The sequence below is a fragment of the Pseudorasbora parva genome, chromosome 4 (assembly GCF_024679245.1).
Source record: "Pseudorasbora parva isolate DD20220531a chromosome 4, ASM2467924v1, whole genome shotgun sequence".
In the NCBI taxonomy this organism is placed as follows: domain Eukaryota; kingdom Metazoa; phylum Chordata; class Actinopteri; order Cypriniformes; family Gobionidae; genus Pseudorasbora; species Pseudorasbora parva.
The window spans coordinates 11805105-11830675 of record NC_090175.1 but is presented as its reverse complement, the minus strand read 5'-3'; the positions used below and the strand labels follow the sequence as shown (position 1 = coordinate 11830675).

General features: G+C 38.9%; 3 protein-coding genes across 3 annotated transcripts in view; all 3 read right to left on the bottom strand.

Annotated features, from left to right (window-relative positions):
• Positions 1-15602, bottom strand: part of ppp3r1b (protein phosphatase 3 (formerly 2B), regulatory s1ubunit B, alpha isoform, b) — a 28533-nt gene extending 12931 nt beyond the window's left edge. Inside the window, exons 1-2 of the mRNA XM_067440903.1 lie at positions 15344-15602; positions 7401-7440 (exon numbers count right to left, since the gene is read on the bottom strand). Of these exons, the coding sequence (XP_067297004.1) occupies positions 7401-7440; positions 15344-15346 (43 nt within the window). The 5' untranslated portion in view covers positions 15347-15602. The remainder of the gene's footprint in view (positions 1-7400; positions 7441-15343) is intronic.
• Positions 15603-17319: 1717 nt separating this feature from the next.
• cnrip1a (cannabinoid receptor interacting protein 1a) lies at positions 17320-21209 on the bottom strand. Its single transcript, XM_067442617.1, has 3 exons — positions 20944-21209; positions 20438-20582; positions 17320-18450 (listed from the first exon to the last, which is right to left on the bottom strand). Exons 1-3 carry the CDS (start codon positions 21120-21122, stop codon positions 18286-18288), a joined length of 489 nt encoding a protein of 162 aa, XP_067298718.1. The 5' UTR covers positions 21123-21209; the 3' UTR covers positions 17320-18285.
• A 1452-nt stretch (positions 21210-22661) lies between these two features.
• On the bottom strand, positions 22662-24589 carry LOC137072905 (F-box only protein 48). Its single transcript, XM_067440906.1, is given in 3 exon segments — positions 22662-23618; positions 24294-24538; positions 24541-24589. Coding segments are annotated over 3 exon segments (456 nt in total). The 3' UTR covers positions 22662-23456.
• Positions 24590-25571: the final 982 nt, after the last annotated feature.

Below are 25571 nucleotides of genomic sequence, written 5' to 3'. Positions count from 1 at the left end.
CTGCTCAGTCTCCACGACAGGGGCTGAATCTGAAATCGATCCCCTCTACCTTAAATAGGGCATTATTTGAAGGGACGGCCATTTGTAATGTTGTCCGACACCAGTGGACATGTTCGAGTGCAGTCATTCAGTCTCACGTTGCATCGCAAAAACGAGTGTACAGCCGATTTACAAACAGCTGTCCGACTTCACGCACTCGTCTTCATTCACTCCTTCAAGTTGTATTAGTGAACAAAAGCAGGGAATGTTATTCGTGTCTTAAGAATGAAAGTTTAAAGATTGTGGTTAATTCACTGAGCTGGTGCTCAAACTTTAATGCACAAACCAATCCCATGCATCATCACCAAAACATCCTGCCTCTCTTCCTCACGTTCCCCTATCCCATCGTCCTACCTAGATATTTCTCTCTGCTGGATACATTAGGCATTACAGTTAATCTACTGCATATCAACAACAGTCTATCTATGATATCAACACAGGGAATAGTGATTGAGGGTTATGTATGCGCGCACGCAGTGTGTGTGTGTGTGTGTGTGTGTGTGTGTGTGTGTGTGTGAGTGTGTGTGTTCGCGCCGAACTGTTGAGGTGTGTGTGAGTCTGTGAGAGAGAGAGAGTTTGTGTGCACATGTATGTTTGAGTGCGTGAAGTCGGACAGCTGTTTGTAAATCGGCTGTACACTCGTTATTGCGGTGCAACGTGAGACTGAATGACTGCACTCGAACATGTCCACTGGTGTCGGACAACACTACAAATGGCCGTCCCTTCAAATAATGCCCTATTTAAGGTAGAGGGGATCGATTTCAGATTCAGCCCCTGTCGTGGAGACTGAGCAGCCCAACATCTCGATTGAGACAGCGCAGTCTGTCAGGTGTGTGTGCGCGCCCGCCGATCTGTTTGTGACTTGTGTAGGTGAGTTTGTGTGCACATGTATGTTTGAGTGTGTTTTAAGTACAATTACAAAGCAATTCATTGTTTTTTTTTTAACTCTGAAACAATGTTCGAGTTGCGTTGTGGTAAAAATAGCTACGGGTAACGCCAGCTGATTGAGGAGTGCAACCATTCTACGTCATCAACCTAGAACGCAAACAAAATGGCGCCGCCCATGGTCCAAATATAAAATCGATTTTTTAAATAACGTAAATCTTTCATGGGTTTTCTACTACATATTTCAGTAAGAGACATCATTCATGTTATATTAAGCCATACAAGTCTCAACACCAGGGGATCCCTTTAAAATACTCAGTGTTTCAATAGTATAGCCACTGGATTTAAACAATATAGTAGGGCTGTGCATATCGCAATGGTTCGCAATATCTGAATGATTTTTAATAGGCTACTTTAACATTGTGAAAAGTGTACGTTTTAGGTCACACATTGGGCAGAGAACAGACTGGGCACATTACTGTTACTTACGTGACTTCCTTGACGTTAAAAAGAGTTATTAAACGCTGTAATTTGCGAAAAACAATAACTTGCAGTCTCGCACTGCTTGACACACACGCACCGAAACGTGAACAATGTGTGACACAAATGTTTGCTAAAACACTGCTGGTCACTTTCAGAAGTTGTAGCGATGCTTTCGGTTCGCAGAAAGAATGCGAAACACAAATGGTTTCATTCTCAGTTTTAAATTTTTAAAAAAGATATATAATTGAAATAGATTTCACACACTAATTGCAATATCCTATTGCATATCGAATATCGCATTATTTAACAAGATATTGCATATCGCATTTTTCTTCAATATCACAGCCCTACAATATAGTGTGAAAAAAAGCATACCAACCATATTTACGTGTGTACAGTCAAATTCAATTATACAACTTCATCACCCCTTCAATGTAACACAATAAATACTAAAAACAATGAGTTAAAATAATTAAAGTTGAAAAAAACCCTGAATAATTAATTAATCCTTCAAAAAAATTAGCTCTATTGACTTCCATCATAACCGAACCGTAACCTTTATTTTAAGTAAATGATGGGTGTCAAATTGTTTATGTGGCAAATCAAAATTATGCCGTAAATCCTGTCAATTGATATCAACTTGTTTAACTTGGAACAATGTTATTTTAATTCTGAAATACATCATTTTATCTGAAACCATCCCCTACACCCCTAAATAAGGCACTATTTTTAGGGCACAACCATTTGCAGTGGTGTCCGAAACCATGGTGGACATTATTGAGTGCACTCATTTAATCCCACAATGCACCGCAATAACGGGTGTAGGGCTGGGAATTACAGGGTAGCTCACGACACGATACCGATAATATCACGATACAGCAATTCAGCGATAATCGATATTTTGCTAGACAATCCTATAATGATACATATAGAGGATATCTGTCTAACTGTGAAAACAAAAGATTAAAGACAGCATGAAATTAATTTTACAATTCATATTTTTTTTATGTAATATTGTAGTGTTTACTATAAATGATTTATCTGTGCACTTTATTAGTTTTTTTTTATTCATTCATAGAGTCGTGTGCTGAATGAATTCCCGCATCTGACTAGAAGATGGCGACGACAGCTGAATCATCCATCCATATGTGGGCACAGCATAATATCATACAGGAATACATTTGTTTTAGCAGATTTTTACATATGGATAAATATTTTCATTACTACTGGAGCTGCCAGTTTGCCAAGTTTCAAATGATTATTAGACACCAAGCACAAACTGTTTTCATTCACTCCCTTCAAGTGGACTATATTAGTGGAGTAATGTACATTATTAATATAGTGTGTGAGGGTAGAGGGGCACCTCCCTCTTAAAGGAACTGTGTGTAAGAAATGTATTTCAATTAATCATAAAATGGCCCTGATATGTCACTAGACATTAAGAAATCATGTTAATTTCAAATATTTATATCATTAAAACAGTAGTCCGGCCAGGATATTGTCATTTTAAAGTTGTTGTTGCAGCGCTCAACTGATGTTGTCATGTTGTGTTTTGGCCTGAAGCTCCGCCCTCCACCTATCGACCAATCACGAAGTCAGTAGTGTTTGGGCATCCGGGTTGCCAGATCTCCTCTAGTTACCACAGCTGCAGATCTCCAAACGTTCCTGCTGATCCTGCAGTCAATCTGGCAACCTCGAGTCAGGGGGAGGTGGATACACCACTCTACAGTCATTTGAATGTGACTGCTTTACCAGTTTTGGCCACAGTCTTACATACACTTCCTTTAACTATAATGCCTTTTTGTGATACAACAAATCAGTGCAGTGGTGAAATGTAGGGGCTGGTGACCAGAATCATAATTTCTCTAGCATGTCAAATAAACAATCTGCGTTTGCCAGATGCATCTCATCTACAAAACTGATTTGGGATGATGTCATGCGTGTTGTGTTACCACATCTGCTAATTTAAGAGGCCTTATGATGTCCTTGTGGTTGCCAAGCACCCATCTGACCAACAGGTGGCTCAGTTTCACAGCAGCTCACTCGTTATCACCCAGTTACAGTCCTGCACAATTAATTACTGTAACCTCATTCTGTGGCATAATCTCCTGGTAATTGGGTTATGTTTCACCTCTTACCTTGACCTTTGACCTCCCAATGCTTTAATCACTATATGTTGAACAATACGAGGAAGAACAAAATCACTGGATTTGCCTGGGGTAAGTGCTATCAAATGTTTGAAAGCGTCCTTTTATTCACAGCACACGCACACACACACGCACACACAACCACACACACACAGCTTATTCTCTGCTGTGTGCTGTACGTATGAGTAAGACCCATCTTAACCCCATCTCTGTGGTTGCTGTGAAGTTGCCATAGCAACTTAACCACTGTGCTTGTGCCCAGGGAACTCTGGGTAATGTAGTTATACATAGTATCTGGTGCAATCAAAGACTTCAAATACACCAAAAAATATTTAATTATCATTTAAAAAGTAAATCTCTCAAACAAACGCTGTGCTGTCTTTCTTTTAGTAACTCTGATTGAAAAGCACCACTGAAAAGAGTTAAACTAAAAGCGGACCCTCACCTCATGATCTTTTTACTCATCCCCACCACTTCTAAAAATAAACAGACCCGTGCTTCCCGCAGCCCCAAGACTAACCTTTACCAGCTGGAGGCATTTATAGCCCACATTTCCAAAGCAGAACCCTTACGCCACCCTGTCTAGTCTGGTGGTTGCACTTGCACTGGCCCTCATCCAAACCTGGAGAGCCCCACTGATCCAGGGAAAGCCCTCTCCCTCATGCCCTGATCTTCCTGCAGCAGGCACAGGTGTTTAAAGGACCACACGGACTGCTGCTTATTCTGATCACTAGGCCTGCCCTCCACTAAAGATTTTTTCCAGTTGACTAGTAGTCGCTCATGCAAGTGATCAGTCGACTAAATCGCACGTGTATATTAAAGTTGCACTATGTAACTTTTCCGTCCGCTAGAGGTCGCTTATTCAAAACTAAGCCGTAGTTTGATAACGGTAAGTTTGAGCGCAGAATCTTGGCATGTGGTCTTCGCCTCACAGCCTGTGGAAAAGAATATGGACCGAAATCATGTTGATGGATGTGATTATTAACGTTACTGTAGTGAAGCAGAGCAGGGCCGAGTGTTGAGGAGTTGAGCACGGCCGCTGGAGCGATTGTTAATGAGATGAACGACACACGCCTCGCGAGCAGCGGGACTTTTATTATGCCACAGTGGCCGCACCATTTCTGCTTTTCTGGTCATGAGTATGGGGTAACGCAGCTCTGTTCATCATATTAGATTAAATTGTGTTAAAGTAAAGTGTGTATTAAATGATTTTATGACGTTACTCTGTGCGTTTGCTCAGCGGCTGCTGTGACCTGTTCACACTGCAGTGAGAGTAAAGCGTTTCTGTTAAATAAAACCGTAAACCGAGGGTAACGCAGATATGACGCAATTGTCAGGCGACTCCCTCAGACGTCTCTGTTCTTTGGTTAAAACTGGAATTTTCTCACAATTTGCAAATAGTTGGAAACATTTAGGATATTGTAAGAACTCAACTGAACGAAATATATAACACTGGCCTAGAGGTGTTCGAATATTTTTTACTGCAAAAGTACTACATTGTGCACCTTTAATAAGCCATTTAAATAAAAAATAAATGTTGCCTTTAATTTAATTGCTTATAAATAATACACAGCCTAAGCAGCGCTCAAGCGCATATAAAGCTTGCCACATTGCATCGGCAAAAGTAATGATTACGAATGTGTTGTTAAAAAACAGTAAGGAGACTCTCTGAACCGTCTCAAAATGTTTGTTTTCCATTTGAATTGGTTTATTTAAAAACAGACATTTCAAGCTTTCGACCGATGTATTTCGCATGTCTGTGAGGAAAGATCACGCAGAGTTTCGAAGTTCACGGAGATCAATATGGCAGAAAGCGCATCCGGTTGGTTTTCTTTATTTTACAAAGGCACAACGTTTAGTGGATAATGTCAGTGCACACAAATAAAAGTAGTCAGTTTTGAATGATGTATTCAAAAAGTACAAACTTTTGATATAAGACCAAAAATGATGTATTTTTATGTCTCACTCACTCACTCACTCACTCACACTCACTCACTCACTCACTCACACTCACTCACTCACTCACTCACTCACTCACTCACTCTCACTCTCTCACTCACTCACTCACTCACTCACTCACTCTCTCACTCTCTCACTCACTCTCTCACTCTCTCACTCTCTCTCTCTTACTCACTCTCTCACTCACTCACTCACTCACTCACTCACTCACTCTCTCACTCTCTCACTCTCTCACTCTCTCACTCTCTCACACTCTCTCTCACTCTCTCACTCTCTCACTCACTCACTCACTCACTCACTCACTCACTCACTCACTCACTCACTCACTCACTCACTCTCTCACTCTCTCACTCTCTCACTCTCTCACTCACTCTCTCACTCTCTCACTCACTCTCTCACTCTCTCACTCTCTCTCTCTTACTCACTCTCTCACTCACTCACTCACTCTCTCACTCACTCTCTCACTCACTCACTCACTCACTCACTCACTCACTCACTCACTCACTCACTCACTCTCTCACTCTCTCACTCACTCACTCACTCACTCACTCACTCTCTCACTCTCTCTCTCACTCACTCTCTCACTCTCTCACTCTCTCACTCACTCTCTCACTCTCTCACTCACTCTCTCACTCACTCTCTCACTCTCTCTCTCACTCTCTCTCTCACTCACTCTCTCTCTCACTCACTCACTCACTCACTCACTCACTCACTCACTCACTCACTCACTCACTCACTCACTCACTCACTCACTCACTCACACTCTCTCTCACTCTCTCACTCACTCTCTCACTCACTCTCTCACTCACTCTCTCACTCACTCTCTCACTCACTCTCTCACTCACTCTCTCACTCTCTCACTCTCTCTCAATCATTTGTGATTTTTGTGAGATCAAAATGACTGATTTTGTGATGGTTACATCCAGAAATTAGCCAAATATTTGCATGTTTATACGGTTGACTAACGATTAGTTGCATATTAGAGAGCAGCCCTAATGATCACCTACGACGAGCAACATGAAGGTGACTAATAGAGCTGCACGGTTAATCGTTAAAACATTGCAATCTTGATTCAAACATCCAGGGGATCCCATTCCTAAATGACGGCGATTCACTCCATGTCTAGTAAACCTTTTACAACATCACACCAGAATATTAAAATCTGTGCTGGCGCTGCGGACCATTACATCATTAGACCACTAGGTGTACAACAAATGAATGTTAAAACTGTTTTTGCCATTGCCATTTGCCATTCATTCAAGAGATTTGTTAAAAAAGTATTTATGAGTGAGTCATTAAATCATTCCTTCAAAGCAGTTTAAAAAATATATATTTTAAAAGTTAATTATTTCATTTATTGGGTTAATAGATTAGGTTAACATGCTTTAATGTTTTTTTTTTTTGACTTTTTTTTACATATTTTACATATAGTTCATATATTATCCAAAAGTACAAACTATTTTAAAGATATTTACTTTATGCAGTAGTGTAATATAATGCAAGATCTTGTTCTTTTCTTGTAGGAAGGAAACAAACCTCATTCAATCACTGCCTCAGGGGCCTGTCAAGATGGCCTCCATGTGGACTGACTTGCCTTAAAGGGATTTTAAGCCATCCTAGCATACAAAATGCATCAGAGGAGCTCTGGACACTTTCCAAATTTCGTCATCTACATAATCTTTTGCTCAATAATTACATAATCACTATGTTCTATATTGTTGAATTATTGATGCTGAACACGTTTTTGAGTCCTGAAACAAATCCAGATGTGGACCAGGCATTGTTTTAGATCTAGTGTTCGACCTGCATAAACTATGACTGGATAAGCCTATTTACAAGAATAAAAAGTATGGAAAAGTACTAGAATATAGTACCCAATTTACTTACAGTGTGAGCACATCTCCAATGGGTAACTCGCCTCATTTCCCTGTAGAGAGAGAACAAGAGTCTGAATCAGCATGACAAAACACTTCAAATGTTAACCAAGGGGAGTTCATTTCTGACTGTCGTTGATACTGTTTGAGAAAATAAATTCCCTTATATGAGTATGATTATATATAATGATTTCTTCACGTTTTAAAACACCTCAAGCAAGCATAATATATGACTCTAATTACATCAATCCTCAAAAAACTTTTTCATTAATGTTCCTAAGTTCATGACACATAGCGGTCACCAGAGTCACAAGACGAAAGGGTCCTCAGAGTCACCACTATGGCACTTAACGTGTCTTAGCTAAGAAGTTAATCAGATTTGCAGAGTGAGTTTACAGTGCTACAGACAGCTAATGGAAATGGATTTTGCTGTGTGTATTATTGTAGACAACACACAGACGACCAACACACTGTGAAGTTTCAGGAGTGACAACTGCATTTAAATACAGATTGAATCCCCTAAATTATCATTGTGTGTGTGTGTGTGTGTGTGTGTGTGTGTGTGTGTGTGTGTGTGTGTGTGTGTAACTGAATTCTCTCAAAATTGCAATGATTGACACGTTGGTAACCAAAGCAATGTTCTGACGTCTTGCGCATTTAGCATTCGCTATTTTTGACAATAGTAATATAACAGCCACCTGATCTTCACTAGCTGAATTTTTCGGGAGTTTTTACGCAGCTATAGACAATACATAATCAAAAGTATACTGAAAGGGAAACTGCAAAATCCTTTATTGATGACTTGGTTGACTTTACTCATAAACGGCAATATCTAATTTCCTGTGACGTCTGGATTTTGCAGCATCTTTTTTTTTCAGGATTCTTTGAGCATTTATTTGAAAGAGTAATCTTTTTACTTTTTACCTTTATTCACCCCACGGAGCCATGTTGGGCTTTGAGGCACACTTTTTGGGCTTCAAATTTTGGGCTGCCATTCACTGCCAATATAAAGCTTGGATTAGCCAGGACATTATTTAATATAACTCCGATTGTGTTTGTCTGAAAGAAGAAATTATATACACCTAAGATGGTTTGGGGGGTGGGGGGAGTATATCATGGGCTAATTATAATTTTTTGGGTGAACTATCCCTTTAGGTATCCGATTTCATATTCGATTCGCAACCTTATTTGGCCTCACTTTACAACACCCTTTTCATTAATCAACTATAAAAGGTCATTTCTAAGATGCGAAGTATCAACCACAAAATAAACAGCATTGCACAATTTCTGCCGACTGACATGTTCTATAGAGGTTTCTAGCCAGAGGTTCCTTTGTTATATATTAGAGTGGAAATACACAAGGGCTGGAACGACGTGTCGATGTAATTGATTACATAATTAAGTCGATTTGTGTGGAACGCGTCAATTCGTTGTGCTGTTTAAGTTCCCCAATGATTGGACATGCAGAAAACAGCCCTAAAAAACACAGCAATAAGCCAGGAGAGAAATCAGGCCACCCCATAACCTCCCAGCTTCGGCACACAGGGACAGCAGAAAAAAAAAACTGAGACGGAGAAAGAAGAGAACAAGCAATACAGCAGGATAGAGATAACTTAGCAGAGAAAGAGAGGAAGAAGGGACAAAGAGAGACTGCACATGGGACAGCAGTGCCTTTTCCCTGCATGCAATACTGGAATAAATGATTCTAATATCACACACATTCAAACGTTTGGGGTCAGTAAGATTAAAAACAATAACAATAAATAAATAAACCAATACTTTATTCAAAATTCAGCAAATTAAATTGATCAAAAGTGACCGTAAAGAAATGTAAAATCTTATAAAAGATTTCTATTTCAAGTAAATGTTGTTCTTTTGAACGTACTATTTACAAAAAGAAATCTGCAAAAAAGGGTTTAAGAAGGTAATCAGAAATGTTTTTTGAGCCCCAAAATCAAGAATAAATAACATTTAAAAAATATAAAAATGAAAGAAAAGTTATTTAAAACTGTAATAATATTTGATGTAACAAGTTTTACTGTATTTTCAGTCAAATAAATGCAGCCTTGGTGAGCAGAAGAGTCTGCTTAACATCTCTAATTTGAGGTTTCAAAGAAGAAAATAATACGTCTTCCATTACTGGCATGAGTAAATGATACAATTTCATTTTTAAGTGACAATGAGACCGCCAGAGAGCAAGATTTCTGCAAAAGATTTCTTGGTAGGTGTGACAACCCAAACAAAAATCAAGTTGTTTCAAGTCAGCAAGTGGTGGGGCGGTGTGCCGGAGGCCTGTCATGACTTGCAGGAAGAAACCAAAGCTACCACAACCCAATATAGAGAGCGGGACAGATAAACTGGGGCAGTGCTGTGCCTTGAAGGTTCTACGCCAACTTCCACAATATCTGGAGCTCTCCATTAAATGTGTATCACGTAGTTTCACAGCTTACAAAGTCGTGTTCCTGTGTGGCTAATAGCTATGTGATCCAGCCATTTCATTGGGATAAGCGTTACAATTTAAATAAATGTGAGCACTTTGGTCAAGCACACTTCAGTGCTGATAAAACGTGCAGTAGAGGAGGTGTATTTTTGGAGTGTGTGTTTGCACATATGGCGTGGAAGTAGATAAAACCCGTGTGGGACAGGTCATTTTAGTCACTGCACGGTCAAACAGTGACTTCTAGTTTACTGTATTCAAACAAAGCCGTTTCAGTACGTCTCTCCCTCTAAAATTAGTCAGCACGCTCACGTGCACTACAAACAGACCACAGCTAGTAGGTTAGCTAAGGTTGAGTGCCCTGTGCTATTTTGACTAGCGGTAGAGAGACAGCAAATTAACTTAAAGTGGATTGAGGGTTTAGGATTACTTCATCTGGTTATATAGTCTCAAGCGTGAGGAAGTCAGCAGGCAAGGAAAGACAAAACCTGGAGGAAACTTTCATACTGGGAACGAAGGCCTGAATTCCAAATCATTTCAAATGTTTAATCAGGAGGTTTCTTCAGTAGATGCATCAGTGTCTTTACTTTCATGACCAAGAGGGAAACCCTAGTGATTTGTACTTTAGTTGGGAAGAAATGCTTTAATAACAGTTTAATTTTAATTAGTATTGACATAGAAGAATATGCAAATCACCTCTAAACATGACGTCAACAGATACACATTTGCATAATTCACTTTTTAAAATTATTTCAAAGTCAGCATGAAATGAGAATTCACCCCATCTATTTTCTAAATGCTAACGTTTCAAAACTCACAGTTCGGATCATATCACGGTGTTTGAGTGATGGCTCGGATCATTTTTCGGATCAGCAATCTCAGAGTGATCTTCTTTAGGGGGGGTTGTGCATCGGCACGGCTCCTCATCGTGGAAAAATCGAATGTTTTGAGGAGTTTGTGTGGGTTGTCCTTCAACGATTATTGCCATTTTGACTTTCTAGATTACAAGCCGCTATCAAAATGCCAAGTTTTATTATATTCCAGCTGCTGTAAGAAACGGCTACAAATGAGTCACCACCTGCAGCATCAACACACGCGGAATAGCCTATACTGGCCCGAAGTCCATACAGACATGACATAACGATGCAAAGACGGATGGTGGAAGCTTGTATTTTTCTGCGGAAAGCTCCCAGTACAACTCAAATTATAGCGCATTGTTAAGCTAACCATTGTGAATCAGGCTAAGGTAAGATATCGTTCTGAACACTGGCTGGTTACGTACTTGCTCAAATTATTTTTGGACAGTTTTTAGCCCAAAAAAAGTTACAGACTGCAGCTTTGAGTACTCTGATACCACAGCAAAAACTATTAGCCTATCATTAAAAGGCAAGTGACCGATCAGTAAAGAGAACAAATATTTTCCAGCGCTGGAATGGTTTAAAATCTATTGAAATGCGCAAACTAGCAAGACAAAACATCTGCAACTGATAACCTTTCCCTCTAAGGTGGTTAAACTTGCAATTAATCCGCATGGAGCCTGGTCCGTATGGATCATGGATCAACTACAATCCGTTTAACCCCCTACTAAATGCAATGCAAGAGGTCATCTGAGCAGGTTTCATTTTTATTTATTTTTTCAAATGTTTTGACATCATAATGTTTAATCAAAACGTCATAACTGGATGTTCTGGCGAAAACACAAGGCTTGGCAACTCTCTGGTGACTTCTTCAATCATTTAGTGCACTTAAACCGCCCCTTCAAGCTCATATTCATCTGCGGCCATGTCCCAAATGGAACCCTAAGCCCTTGAAATCTTCCACCAAGTTCACACTTTTTAATGACATAACACTGCTTTGACTGTCGGGTAGAAGTCTGTCACAAAAATGCGCACACCGGCTGCAAAGGGGACACTCGCGAGCACACTTCTGAAACCTAAAATTACTGTTAATTACTAGGGGTAATTAACAGATGGTTACAGAGTAGATCGTTCTCTGGGATGCGTTTTCATCGAAATCGAATGTAAAGAGTTTTATCTTTAAAAACAGATTAGCTTATGACGCTAGTCTATGGGGCACAGGGTAGTGAAATTAAATCGCTAGTTAATACCACTAACAAGGCTCAAAATAGCCTCACACTAACACAGCAGCATAATGAGGGTCCCTACATGCAAACCGAAGCATTGAGAACTTTGTAAGAGTACAAACAGTTTAATAAGAAGATACTTTATAAAGACAGTCCATTACGCGTTCACAGACAGGCGCCATCTTGGAAAACAGTCTCGACTCGTCAAGCGACGAGCGCTCTGCTAAGTGATGAACTGTGACTTGGAATCTCATAGGGTCCAGTGTTTCCGGAAACACTGAACACAACAGAGAATATAAATAAATAAAAATAAAAATGTCCATGTTATTACATTTCACAAACTTAATTCCTATCGACCAGCTCACTTAGAACAGCGCTCGTGGATCGATTCGTCGAGACTGTTTTCCAAGATGGCGCCTGTCCGTGAATGGGTAATGCACTGTTTATAAAGGTTCTTCTTATTAATCTGTTTGTACTCTTACAAAGTTCTCACTGCTTCGGTTTGCATGTAGGGACCCTCATTATGCTGCCGTGTTAGTGTGAGGCTATTTTGAGCCTTGTTAGTCGTATTAACTTGCGATTTAATTTTACCACCCTGTGTCTACCCTGTGCACCATAGACTAGTGTTATAAGCTAATCTGTTTTTAAAGATAAAACTCTTTACATTCGATTTTCATGAAAACGCATCCCAGAGAACGATCTACTCGGTAACCATCTGTTAATTACCCCTAGGTTCATTTCTCACCGGAGTTGTCCTTTAATTGGCCATTATTTAAGAATATAAACTTAAGCATAAAGTTAGTCAATGGTATTTTTTATTCAGTTTTATGGTAGTATGGTACCATGGTAAAATCTATTTAACACATTTTCGGTCAGCACTGGAAATGTGAAAGAGATCTGATTTGTGTAGGCTGGATCTTAAAGCACTATAAATATTTGGGCCACAGGATAAAATTTAAAATAAATATAGACATGGTTTTGGTAGTGTCTGGGACTAGGCTAATTCTGGGTCTGTGAAGCTAGAACTTGAAGCACGTAATGCTACACTATACTTCCCAAGTGTGCATGCTTTTCTATTCTTTGAATTGAGTGCATTGAGTTTCTTATTTGCATTGATACACAGATATGCAGACTGCCATTCTCTCATTAGCCGATGCCAGCATCTGATTAAGTGCTCATTCCAACTAAGGTCTTTTTTAAACTTTTACATTGTGTATCTTTTATTAGCTATCATTAATTATACATGCATACTCATTGTATTGGCCCCCTGCTCATGACAGCAATTCGGTGTAAATTGAGGCTAAATTCAATGCCTACAACACACAAACAACAGGTTCAGGGTTCCCACACCTTTAGACCAATGAGTTTCCATTATTTGACCAGTCAAAATGACCAGTTTACTAGACAGCAATTTAAAAATAAATCATTTTTGGTAGGTCAAAAGTCAAAAATGGGTTGCAGCTCTGTTCTGAAAAGAAAATGCAAAAAAACAATGATTTATAGTTATGATGGCAAAATAAATATTAACATCCCATATATTTTGTTTACCTCAACGGCAGTACATCCAATCAAACCCTCGTTTGGCACACATTCCTCTGTCATCTCAACTTACTGTATATTGGTAGATATAGATTGGACTAGTATGACCAAAACCTTGAGATGTACAACTTCCTCTGATGTCAATCAGCTCATTAACTGTCACAATAGCATACACAACACTACAGTGAAGCCATGTAAGCTTGATTTATCAACAATGTTTCTAATAAACTCAAGCCATTTGGCCAACGACACCTAATAAGCCACTCTCAGATCATCATGTAAAATCTAAAAACATTCCAGTTACTTCATAATTTTTATAATAACCATTAGGTTTTTGAAGAAACCCATTTGTAATCTACAATGCCTGGTGTGGCGGAAACGACAGCAGTGTTCGGGACAGTGATTGTCTCGTTATAAGAACAACAGAAATGCACATATTAAAGGCACAATATGTAAGATTTCTGGACCATGTCTGTGCATCGCCTATCAATGACATCATACCCACATTAACCTTGGTTTCCGGTTTTATTATATTGTGTTTTATTAGACATGTGAGCAACTCTTTGGATACATGAACTGACAGAAAACAAATAGTTATACAGCTCAACACAGTAAGCCTTATTGTTTAAATCTGGTTTTCTGGGTTTACCGCGAGTACCATGCCTAATATCAAGCTACCTCATTGCAGTGTGAACAAGTGTCTCAGAGTAGCCGCTAAATAAAGTGACATTATAAAATAGACTTATAACACACTCAAATAATGTATCTATATGATAAAACAGCACTGCTTTTGTTACCCCGCATAAACATGGGCGGAAGAAGCAGATGTCGGTGACATAATAAAAGCTCCGCAAAATCAAGGAGTCATCAAGCTACTGCGTACTACGCCTTCATTTTGAATATGGGACATGTAGGGGCAACAAAATTACATATTGTGACTTTAATATATAATGATGCAAAATTGAAAAGATGCAAGGGGAAATCCCCCTAATTTTATGACTTTTTAGAAAATTATTATACAGGGTAAGCTGAAAAAGACTGGGTGGATGGACAAGCCCAAACAGAGACCTTCTAGCTAACAAGGGATAGTTCACCCAAGAATGAAAATTTAAGCAACCCATAGTATGGGACACACACACACACACACACACACACACACACACACACACACACACACCTGTATGGTTACAAACATTCTTTATATAATCTTTCTTTGTGTTCATCAGTAATTAAGGTTTGAAACAATTTGAGGGTGAGTAAAATACATTAAAAAAAAATTTGGGTGAACTATCCCTTTAAAAAACCTTAAAAATGAGTGAAAATCCTGTTATAATCTAAACTTTTAAAACGAAAGTTTCATGAAGAAGCACGTATTTAAAATCGTGCCAGGGGGGTAGAAAAGTTCCCCAAATGTAGGAATCCCCGTCTCATAACTGATGGCTCAGCAAATTCAATAATTTCTGGAGAATCAACCAGTCGATTGAAGTTGTCAACAAATCTATTTTACACGCAAACCAGCTCTCGATCAGTTTGACAGCGGTATCGATTGAGCGAGCCTCGGCTACTAGCAGCCACACAATGTTTCTCTTTCCCAGCCGCGCCATTACATTTGATCACTGATCGGGGCAAACACAGCATTTACAGTGAAATATATAAGATAGCGACGTGTTTCCCGTGTGTGTTTCTCTGTTAATAGCCTAACAGAGCCTGAACGTGGGCCACACTGACAGCCATGGCTCTGTTTTATCAACAACGGTTTTGATCACGACACCGAGAGCGCATTTCCAGCCCGTCACGGAACCAGAAAAGCGCTTTAAACGCCCGATTGATACGAGGCGCAACAGTATAGGAAGTATCGGCTATCTCGGATACATTTGCAACGGTTGGGGACCCTTACCATTCTGTCGCCGGGGCTGTCTTCGCCTTGTGCAGAATCTCGCGGAACTGAACTGTCGCTTTTCGGTGACGGTTATTCTTCTGAGCGAGGAAGTCGCGTAGCGCGTCGCTCGGATTTTCTCCTCGGTCTTTTCAGTCGACGGATGACGGATTCACTGCAGTAGCTTCGGTAGGTCCGTAGCGGAGGGGGAAGAAGAGGCAGTGGGTTGAGCTGGTGGTGGTGGTGGAGAGAGAGAGAAAGAGAGAGAGAGGGAGGGAGGGAGAGCGGAGACTGAAGCGGAGCGGAGGGGGGAGGTGCATTAGAACAGCACATCACATCCGGGTATTTCTGCCTTAGTTTCTCTCTCTGTGAATATACACGAACATTTGCATCATTAACGCTTATCAAATGATTTTGAGTCAGAAAGAGAAACCTTGTGTTTGACTTTACTGAAGAGGAGATGTATGGATATTTATTTATGCTGTTACTTAAAGGGACAGTACACACACGCACACAGACACACACAAAAGTGAAATTCAGTCATTATTTACTCACCTTCATGTTGTTCCAAACCTGCAAGAATTTATTTCTTCTGCTGAACACTGAAGACGAAATTTTGAAGAATATGGATAGCCAAACGGTTGATGTGGTCACACCATAGTGTGACCATATAGTCACACTATGTGTGACTATATGGTCACACATAGTGTGACCATATAGTGTTTATTTTGTGTTCCGCAGACGAGATAAATTCATACAGGTTTGGAACTATGGCAATATCCGAAATCCTTGTCCTTGTGTGGACATTTTTAGGTCCCCATGAGGAAAACATCTTAAATCATACAGAAGAAGTTTTCTGAGAAAGTAAAAATGCAGAATGTTTCCTATGATGGGTGGGTTTAGGGGCAGGGGCAGTGTAAGGGATAGAAAATACGGTTTGTACAGTATAAAATCCATTATGCTATGGAAAGTCCCCATAAAACATGTAAACACTACGTGTGTGTGTGTGTGTGTGTGTGTGTGTGTGTGTGTGTGTGTGTGTGTGTGTGTGTGTGTGTGTGTAGCCTACTGTCCCTTTAAGAATTTAAACGTTTATATATAATTTGAAATGCCTTCATTATTGGTTCATGTTGAATTACCTGATTGTAAAAAATAAAGTACAATACAATACAATTGTTTTTGTAATGAACATTTTTGGTATTGGGGCTAAATAAAACACCTGCATTTTTTGCAATGTTTTACATGTGTAATGAATACATTTTTAAATGTTTTTTTTTATTTGTGTTTTTTATTATTTGTTTATGCTGTGGCACATTTTATATATGTCATGAAAGCATTTTATTGGTGGTTTTATTATTAAAAAGATCCATAAACATACTTATTATTACTTCTTATCTTCCCCTAGAGCTTTAAAGGAGTCCCATTGGAGGACAGGTTATGTTCTGTATGTGATTTATGTGAGGTGAAGGATGAATTCCATTTTATGTTTTATTGCCCACTGTATAATAATTTAAGAATTGGTTTGTATAATATGATGCAACAGAAAAACCTGTATTTTAATTTTAGTTTCCTGAAGGTGAAATTATGTTTTGGTCATTTGAAAATTATTATTTTTTGTATGGCAACCTTTGTTGAGAAGGCATGGACATTACGACAAAATACTTTGTACCCTGACAGGAGGTAATTTAGTTGTGATTATGTCAGGATGTTGTGGCTTATTATATTGTTTTATTGTATGCATATGATTACATTTTGATGGTCATCTTTCCTAATGATTGGATAGTGTCATATAAGCCCATGTGGGCTGGGCACCATAAGCATGACACTGCATGAATTCATTCATATTAAAAATAACAACCCATATACTGTATTTAATCTGCAGCAGCTATCCGATGACAAAAATAGCTTCACATTATGGTCATTATAGTTATCTATAATGTCTGTCAGCTATAAGGTTACTAAATTAAATTAATATGCGTAACTAAAAACAACCAGTGTGTCATTTTACAGTTTATTGCATATTTGTACGTTTTTTTCTTTTTCTGCTTTTGGTATTTTGTCTTAAACTGTAACACATTTAATAAAACAGCACAGAACTTCAAGCAACAATATTTTTTATATTCTTACAAAAAAAGTCAAAAGTTTGGCTCAAAGTCACACTTGACTGATTCAAATCAAGACTGATATTCAGTAACACACAGGCAAACACAATCAGAATATGAATAAAAATAGGAATGTAATAAAGTCAAAATAAAGCACTAACTTCATTTCTCATTCACGTCTAACTCTCACCAGTGAACTAATGCTTCTGTGAACAAATAGGCAACATAAATAAGAGTTTAAGCAGTAATAGGAAATAATGAAACATCCATTCACACCATAAACAGGCACGCCTGTCACAAATAAATAATTGTTTTACGCTGGTTCCAAAAGACCACAATATTAACTGACTGGTCTTTACTTTTATGATTACACACTAATATAGAGTATCATGTATAGCCTGTGTACGTTCATAGAGCACCTTTTTGAGCAAGCGTTGCCTGTCTCTTTAACAGCAAATGACTGGGTTAAATACAGGCCTTCAGAGCCTTCTTATCTGAGTCTCATGGAAAGATGGTCTCAGTGTATTTGTTACCATAATAGAGCAGATGTGTGATGTGCAAATGACCAAGAGAGAGCTGAAAATCCTAAAACTCATCTTTTTTGGAGTTTCACCAGCTCAGGTTTGAGACATACAGCAAATAAAGCAAATTCAGATCGAACTGACAGACAACTGAAACTGGAAATCATGCATGACCAGTGGTAGGACAAACAGAGACATTGCTTGACTGGTGAAAAGATACCCTGATGGATCATCCTTTAATGTTCACTGAGGAGCTTGGAGCCGTCTGTCCCACACACATTGGCCCCATGATGGTTACGGGACATATTGTGCATGTTTGCTGCTGCTTCTGTGCTGTGTTTTACAGGAACACCTCTTTGTTTATCCACATGAGGCTGCGGGTCTCGTTGGGCTTGGCCTCGTACTCGATGCAGTTGAAGCTGTTGCCGAACTGGCAGTGTTCTCTCTTGTAGTAGTTGTAGTATTTCACTTGCCACACAGTCTCAAACATGCCGGCATCTTTGAACTGGCGACGACAGGAAGATGGAAGGTTAGGTTAACATTTAATAGTTCACCTCTCTTCATATGCTCTATAACAATGCAAAATTACACAAGTTATTAACTAGATATATACATGTAATATCCTAAATCGATTTAGCTCACAGTTAATACATTTTTATTGCTATTATTTTAGGTGTTACAGATTTTTTTTTGCTTGTCCAGGTACTTGCTTCCTCCACGGCCAAAAATAAAATAGTCACTGTTTGGATTTAAATAGGCAAATGCTCAAGAGTCAATGATTGATTATCATTATTGCAGTGATTAGTATGTCTCTAGCACGTTATATGTTCGGCATCAGTTCTTCTGACCCTCATTGATGGAGTGTGTAACTTTTCATTTAGGAAGACTCATTATGGCCATATTCCAGGATGACAATGTCCAGATTCATCAGCTCAGACTGAAGGAATGGTTGTGAGGATGAAGATTCATCTTCACTCATGAATTGTCTCCTCTGAGTCCAGAGCTTAAACTCACTGAGAGTCTTTGGGATGTGCTGGAGGAGAGTTTACAGAGAGCTGGACTCTTACACTGACACTACAAGATCTGGACCACAAACTGATGCACCTCTATGGAAATAACATCACAACATTTATTATTCCATCAAGAGGTGCATATATTTTTCATCCAATCATAGACTCTTAAGCATTTGCCTTTTTAAATCCAAACAGTGACTTATTTTTTCTGGCCAGGCAGTGTATAAATTTTTTTTTATATATATATGTGTGTGTGTGTGTGTGTGTGTGTGTGTGTGTGTGTGTGTGTGTGTGTGTGTTTTGGAGATTATTTTTTATACTGTATATATGTATATTGATAATAACAAAAATAGGCTTTGTATCCTTAAGCATCAACTGTAGTGTGCAGAAAGTGTAGAAAATAATAATCAGTGTTGTGTTGAAATGTTTTAATGAATCTTAACATTCTGATTTCAAAATTAAAGGACCTAGAATTTCAGAAACTATTAGCTAGATGTTTCTGTTTTCTGAAGAAAGTGTAAGGTGATTGCTTATAAAAAATAATAATAATTGTAGCTCAATCAGTAGTGCATGACGTCAGCAACGCCAAGATAGTGGCTTCAGTTCCCCGGATAGGCATGAAATCTAAGGTTTTAGCTTTAATGCAATGTCACTTTGGATAAAAATGTCTGCCAAGTGTGTAAATGTAAATGACAGGATTGTGGATGGCTGCTGTGCAGCTGGTTTCCAGGGTGCTGTTATGCGGTAATGGACAAAAGGTCAAAAGAGCTCATGCACTCCAATGTGATATTCTGACACCCCAGATACAGCTTAAGCCAGTGGTTCTCAATCTTTTAGATGCCACAGACCCATCCCTGTGTGAGGGAAAATTCATAAAGCATCTATCTTTTATAAACACAGATTTTTTATAAACATTTAAAATATTATAAATGTTAAATTTGTTTCAGTTACATTATTATATATTTTGTTCTACTCAATATAGTAATGTAGTGTTATATGTAATATTTATTTCTTATTTATTTAATCTACTTTTTTATTTATTTATATTAATCATTTTTTATTTTATTTATCTTAATTTAATTTATTTAATAGATGAATAACTAACTAATGCATATATTTTTATTTTAATCTTTTTTTTTTTTTTTGCTTAACCCGTTTATTTTAAACTAGTTATAAAAAAATGTAAACCGTTTTTTTTTTTTTTTACAGTTTTTTTCCTATAGACTTTCCCACAGACCCCCTGTCACTCTCTTGCAAGCCCCAGCTCCTTCAATGTACGATTTTTTTGTCCTGTTTTATCACCTGCAAATCATAAACAACCAAATAAATGCCTTCAGTGATTCGAGGCATCATGCACACCAGGTCGGGTGAAGTCTCATACTTAGCTTCAAATCCCTAATCCTCTTGTTTGAGCAATTTAGCATCTACCAAATTCCACATGATTTCAGTAGGCTGATCATTCTGTGCTGGTTTTGTTACCTCAATGGAGACCTGCACTGGTTGTCTGTCCCCGCTCTTGGTGTGTGGCACACCCTCAGTATCGTAGGTGCCATTGTAGACGATCTGCTCATCATCTTTGGACTGCTGTTCCAACGGGAAGGTCTTTCCACCGATCCCCATTGTGCTGAAAACCCATTTAAACAAGTGTCAGGCTATCTATCTGCCGATAAAACATTAAAGACTTGTGCACGTCAGCATGGTTCAGTTGTAGCCTACAGCGATTAGACGTTTCTAAAGATAATGCATTTCCCAAATAAAGAATCCCATTTAATGCACATACGCAGTCTATATATAGGATAAGCGATGTGCTATTTCATTTCTTACAGGGGCGCAGGTGCATATTTCGACATCGTTACAATAAAGGCAAAACATCGATAAGATGTTTTTTTTATGAGCTAGGCTATATGCAACAATTTATCAGACGCATAGCTAATACAGGGTTTACACGACGAATTCAGCCGCGTATTCCCGTTGAACCGACTTACATGGCCTCCGTGCTACCCGGTTTCACGATCACCTCAATTTTGTATTTGGATCCTGTTAGCATTTTGATTGTCCTGCTCTGGCCGAACCTTGTCCCGTCCACTTTATAAAACACGGGTCCGTCATTAGGTTGGATTTTCAACGAAATCGCGATGTTTATTATCGCTGGAACGGCGGCCATAGTCGCGAGATAACGGAGGTCGATGTGTTTCCAGGGCTCCCCGTCATTAAAGGGATGGCGGATGATGGTCCCAGGAAGCTGTTGAGAGATGCTGTGACGTCTACACAAGCCATCACACACCCATTCAGACATGCAGCATTCATCTGTGCTTATGCACAAGGCTCACATACACCAGTGCAGAGCATATTATTCCAGGAGTCATAGATATCGTAAATAGTTTATCAAGCATTAGATTTAGATCCTAATCCCAATGTGTTGGTGTCCATCACCGTTATTCTCGCGATTAAAACTGTCCCTGTCCAAAGTGCTGAAACTGAAGAATCATAATGCTGTGCCATTTGTGTCCATAACATTAACTATACCCCCCCCCCACACACACACACATACACACACACAAATTACGTGTTTAATGAGCTTTAAATATTTTCATTAAATTAATATAATTAACCAAATTAAATATACACCTTTTTTTAGATTGTTTTTTTTTTGTGAGAAAAAAAAAACATTATGTCTATTTGCATAATTTTTTTGTCTTCGTAGAACAGCTTTACAATAACAACAACACTGTCAAAAAAATGTGCAAGTGTCCTTCATTGGGTTGGTAGGCCTACTCTTAAAGGGTTAGTTCACGAAATTGATGTCATTAATGACTCTCCCTAATGTTGTTACACACCCGTAACCTCCGTTCATCTTCAGAACACAGTTTAAGATATTTTATATTTAGTCCGACAGCGTATACAAGTGTATGCACACTATACTGGTTCCTGGTTTGTTTTCAAACCTCAAATAAAGAATCAAACGGTTATGAATCAGTGGATTGATTCATGATTCGGATCGCCAATGTCACGTATTTCAGCAGTTTGACACGCGATCTGAATCATGAATCAATAAGCTGCTTCATTACTGTTTTGAATCTTTATTTGAGGATTGAAAACGAACGCGGAAGAGAAGACAATGCTGAACAAAGTCGTAGTTTTTGTTATTTTTGGACCAAAATGTATTTTCGATGCTTCAAGAGAGTCTAATTAACCCACTGATGTCTCATATGGACTACTCTGATGATGTTTTTATTCCCTTTCTGGACATGGACAGTATAGTGTGCATACACTTGCATACGCTGTCGGACTAAATCTAAAATATCTTAAACTGTGTGTGAAGATGAACGGAGGTCTTACAGGTGTGGAATGACATTAGGGCGAGGAGTTAATGACATCAATTTCATTTTTGGGTGAACTAACCCTCTAAGGGTACATTTTTGTTCCTCTAGGTCAGTGGTTCTCAAACCTGTCCTGGGGACCCCCAACCAGTACACATTTTGCATGTCTCCCTCATCAAACACACCTGATTCAAATCATCAGCTCATTAGTAGAGACTCTAAGATTTGAATTGGGTGTCTGATGAGGGAGACATGCAAAATGTGCAGTGGTGAGGGGTCCCCAGGACAGGTTTGAGAACCACTGCTCTAGGTCAGGGGTTGGCAAGTTCGATCCTAGAGAGCGGATGTCCTGCAGAGTTTAGCTCCAACCCTACTAAACCACCACAGTATAAAACTCATGGCCCCCATCATGCATTGCAGCAATAAGTATGTCACCATTGTTGAGATTCATATGCTGATTATTGATATCTGTGTGTGTCTAAGTTCTATATTGTTTAAATGATTATGTGATTATAAAGACATATGCAGACATAACAGCAGAAACAGATTGGGAGATTGGGGATGAGGGGAGAAGTATAGCATATAAAGACACATGATTTTTAATAATATATTAGCTTTTTTAAAAATAATAGTTGCATGATTTAAGGCAGAACACTTTTAGCGGTGACTCTTAAAATCTAATAAATTAATACAAAAATGTTTTTAAAAAAAGGTGCTCAATTTTGTTCAAAAAAAGCTTACAAAGTGATAAAATGATTCCATTAGCTAAAACCCATACGATCTCAAGCACACATCAGCAATACAACTACATTTTCCATAACAAAAGCCACATTATCATGTATTCCGTCTACAACACTGATTATAAAATCAAAACTCTTTTTTGCACAATTATGTTGATCTATAAAAAGAGTGAAGACATTATCTCTCTGTTTCAGCTATAAAATGATTTCAAACCTATAAAATCTCCTTTCCCATACAGTCTCTAGCATATTTCAGTAATACAAACGACATTTTCCATTACAAAAGACACATTATCATGTCTTCAGACCACCTCAGTCTATGTGTTTTTCGCAACACTGATTATAAATCATCCCATAAAATAATCCAGCAAGTGTTTCAGTCGAAGTGCTCCGTTGTAGATGCAGCATCTGTTATATTTCAGTCAGTTGGCAAGTCTCTTATCTCTCCAGTTCTGCCTCTAGTATCTCTCCCCAGGTCTCCACATCCAGTGGACACATACTGTTGGGTGGGATATCGTCGGCTGAGCGGATGTTACTGTACCGGCCCTTCAGCCACCTCCTCTTTACACAGCCTTTCCTGTAGTTACGCACAAGAGTAACCTGGGACAGAAGAAAGAAGAAACGTAAACAAACAACAGGCCCACATTGAATCTGCGCGCGCAGATTTCCGCAGATTGTAGTGCCGTCATTTGAGACGCACACACAATCGCATGTGTGATTGTGAGGTGTTGTAGGCTGCGCTTATTGATGTGATTTTTTTCAATGATTATTATTACTTTTTTTAAATGTTTAAAATAAAATTGACCACGGAGGAGTTAAGGAAACGTCACTTGTCAACAGAAAGTACTTACTTATAGCTATTAAAAATACTTTCTTTATTTACTTCAGAAGGTATTTATTTATTTTGCTTTATTGTTGAATGATATGAAATTGTTTATGTAATGAATTGTCTACAATACAATTGATGAAACAATATTTTCTCTGTCTTTTAGTGGATATAGTTTGCAAAAAGAGAGATCAAGCTTTGTTTAAAAAATTTTTTATTGTAAACCTTAAATAAAAGTTGAGAAGTTAATTATTTTATATTTAATTTGTAATGCTTTCAGTTCCAATATTTTTAGATATTTTTAAAATCTATCCCTTTAGCCACCTCCTCTTACGCAGACTTTCCTGTAGTTACACACAAGAGTAACCTGGGACAGAAGAAAGAAGAAAGGTAAACAAACAACAGAGGTCAGTGAAGCAGATGTTTTCAGACAGAACAATAACACAAACCTTCCATGAACACCCATCAAGCCTGTCCCCGTTCACCTCCCTCCGGCAAATAGCCAGCACCGTAAGACAGTGGCTCCTCCACAGGTGATCGCTGCCCTCGATTATGCCATTCCAGTGTTTGCAGGTGAGCGAGGCCCGGCACAGACTCCTGATGTCCAGCTCACTGAAGATCCTCACACTCATCTCTGATGGCAGAGTCTCTGCAAAGTCCTGCTGAAGTGGATCCTGGCCACCAGGGATCATGGTCGAGTCTCCTTCTGGGCTGAAGATGGCGCTTTTGCTCCTTTTGCAGACATGCTGCATCTCTCAACGTCCTGAAACAGTTTCGGTTTCAAGAAACCCAGTGACATGACAGAACCGTTGACTTACAAATCAAACATTATCATGTAAGCAATACGAAGGCTATATTGTGCGTGTAACTGAACGGTCGCAGTATCTGATCGTATAACGTTAGCGGACCGCAACAACAACGTAACTGTACATCTAGCTAGCTAGTCTACCCAATGGCTAAAGCAACACTATAAAGCATTTTAAAAACAACCACGAAAGGTCACATCTATATAGCTGCATGGCATGCGGTGATATTTAAGATGATATAAAAAAATAAAAATAAAAACATTTTATGTGTAAAGATCAAGCCTGCAGTCTCCCTCTCATTTACTGAAGCTTTCGCGCCTCGATCGCCCCCCGGTGACCGGTCCCAGTATAGCCGCTCCTCTGTGTTTTCTAATGGACGCGAGGCAAACTAAATAATAAAATTACACTTTAAAAATGTTTCCCCAAAGTTAGTTTATGTCACTGAAGGCAGTTATCATCACGATGATTTCATTTCAGTTGTTCGTTTTAAAAATAAGTTTAGTTTGAGTTAGTTATTTGATGCTATAAAAACGGGGGGTGTGACGTCATGATTGACAGCTGAGACTGACGGCTTCTCTGAGTGAAGTTGTCACTGAGGCACTAACGGACTTTTTTCGAAATTTTTGGGAGCAGATTAGAGCTTTAGCTTTAATTTCTACATTTCCATAACTGTTTATTTCACACCAACATAATTAATTGTTCTGCATCTGCGAGAGTGTGGGCGGGCTTTAGATATCGCAGCTGTACTTCCTGCTCTACTTCCTGCGCTCTACTGCGCAACTCCGGTCCCGAAATCGCTACTGCGCAGACTCGGTCCCAAGATGTCAGCGCCGTGCACCCCCGCCTGAAAGCTTCAAATATGGCAAGCGGAAACGGATGATGTCGAGTCGTCCATATTTTTTTACGGTCTATGGTAAAGAT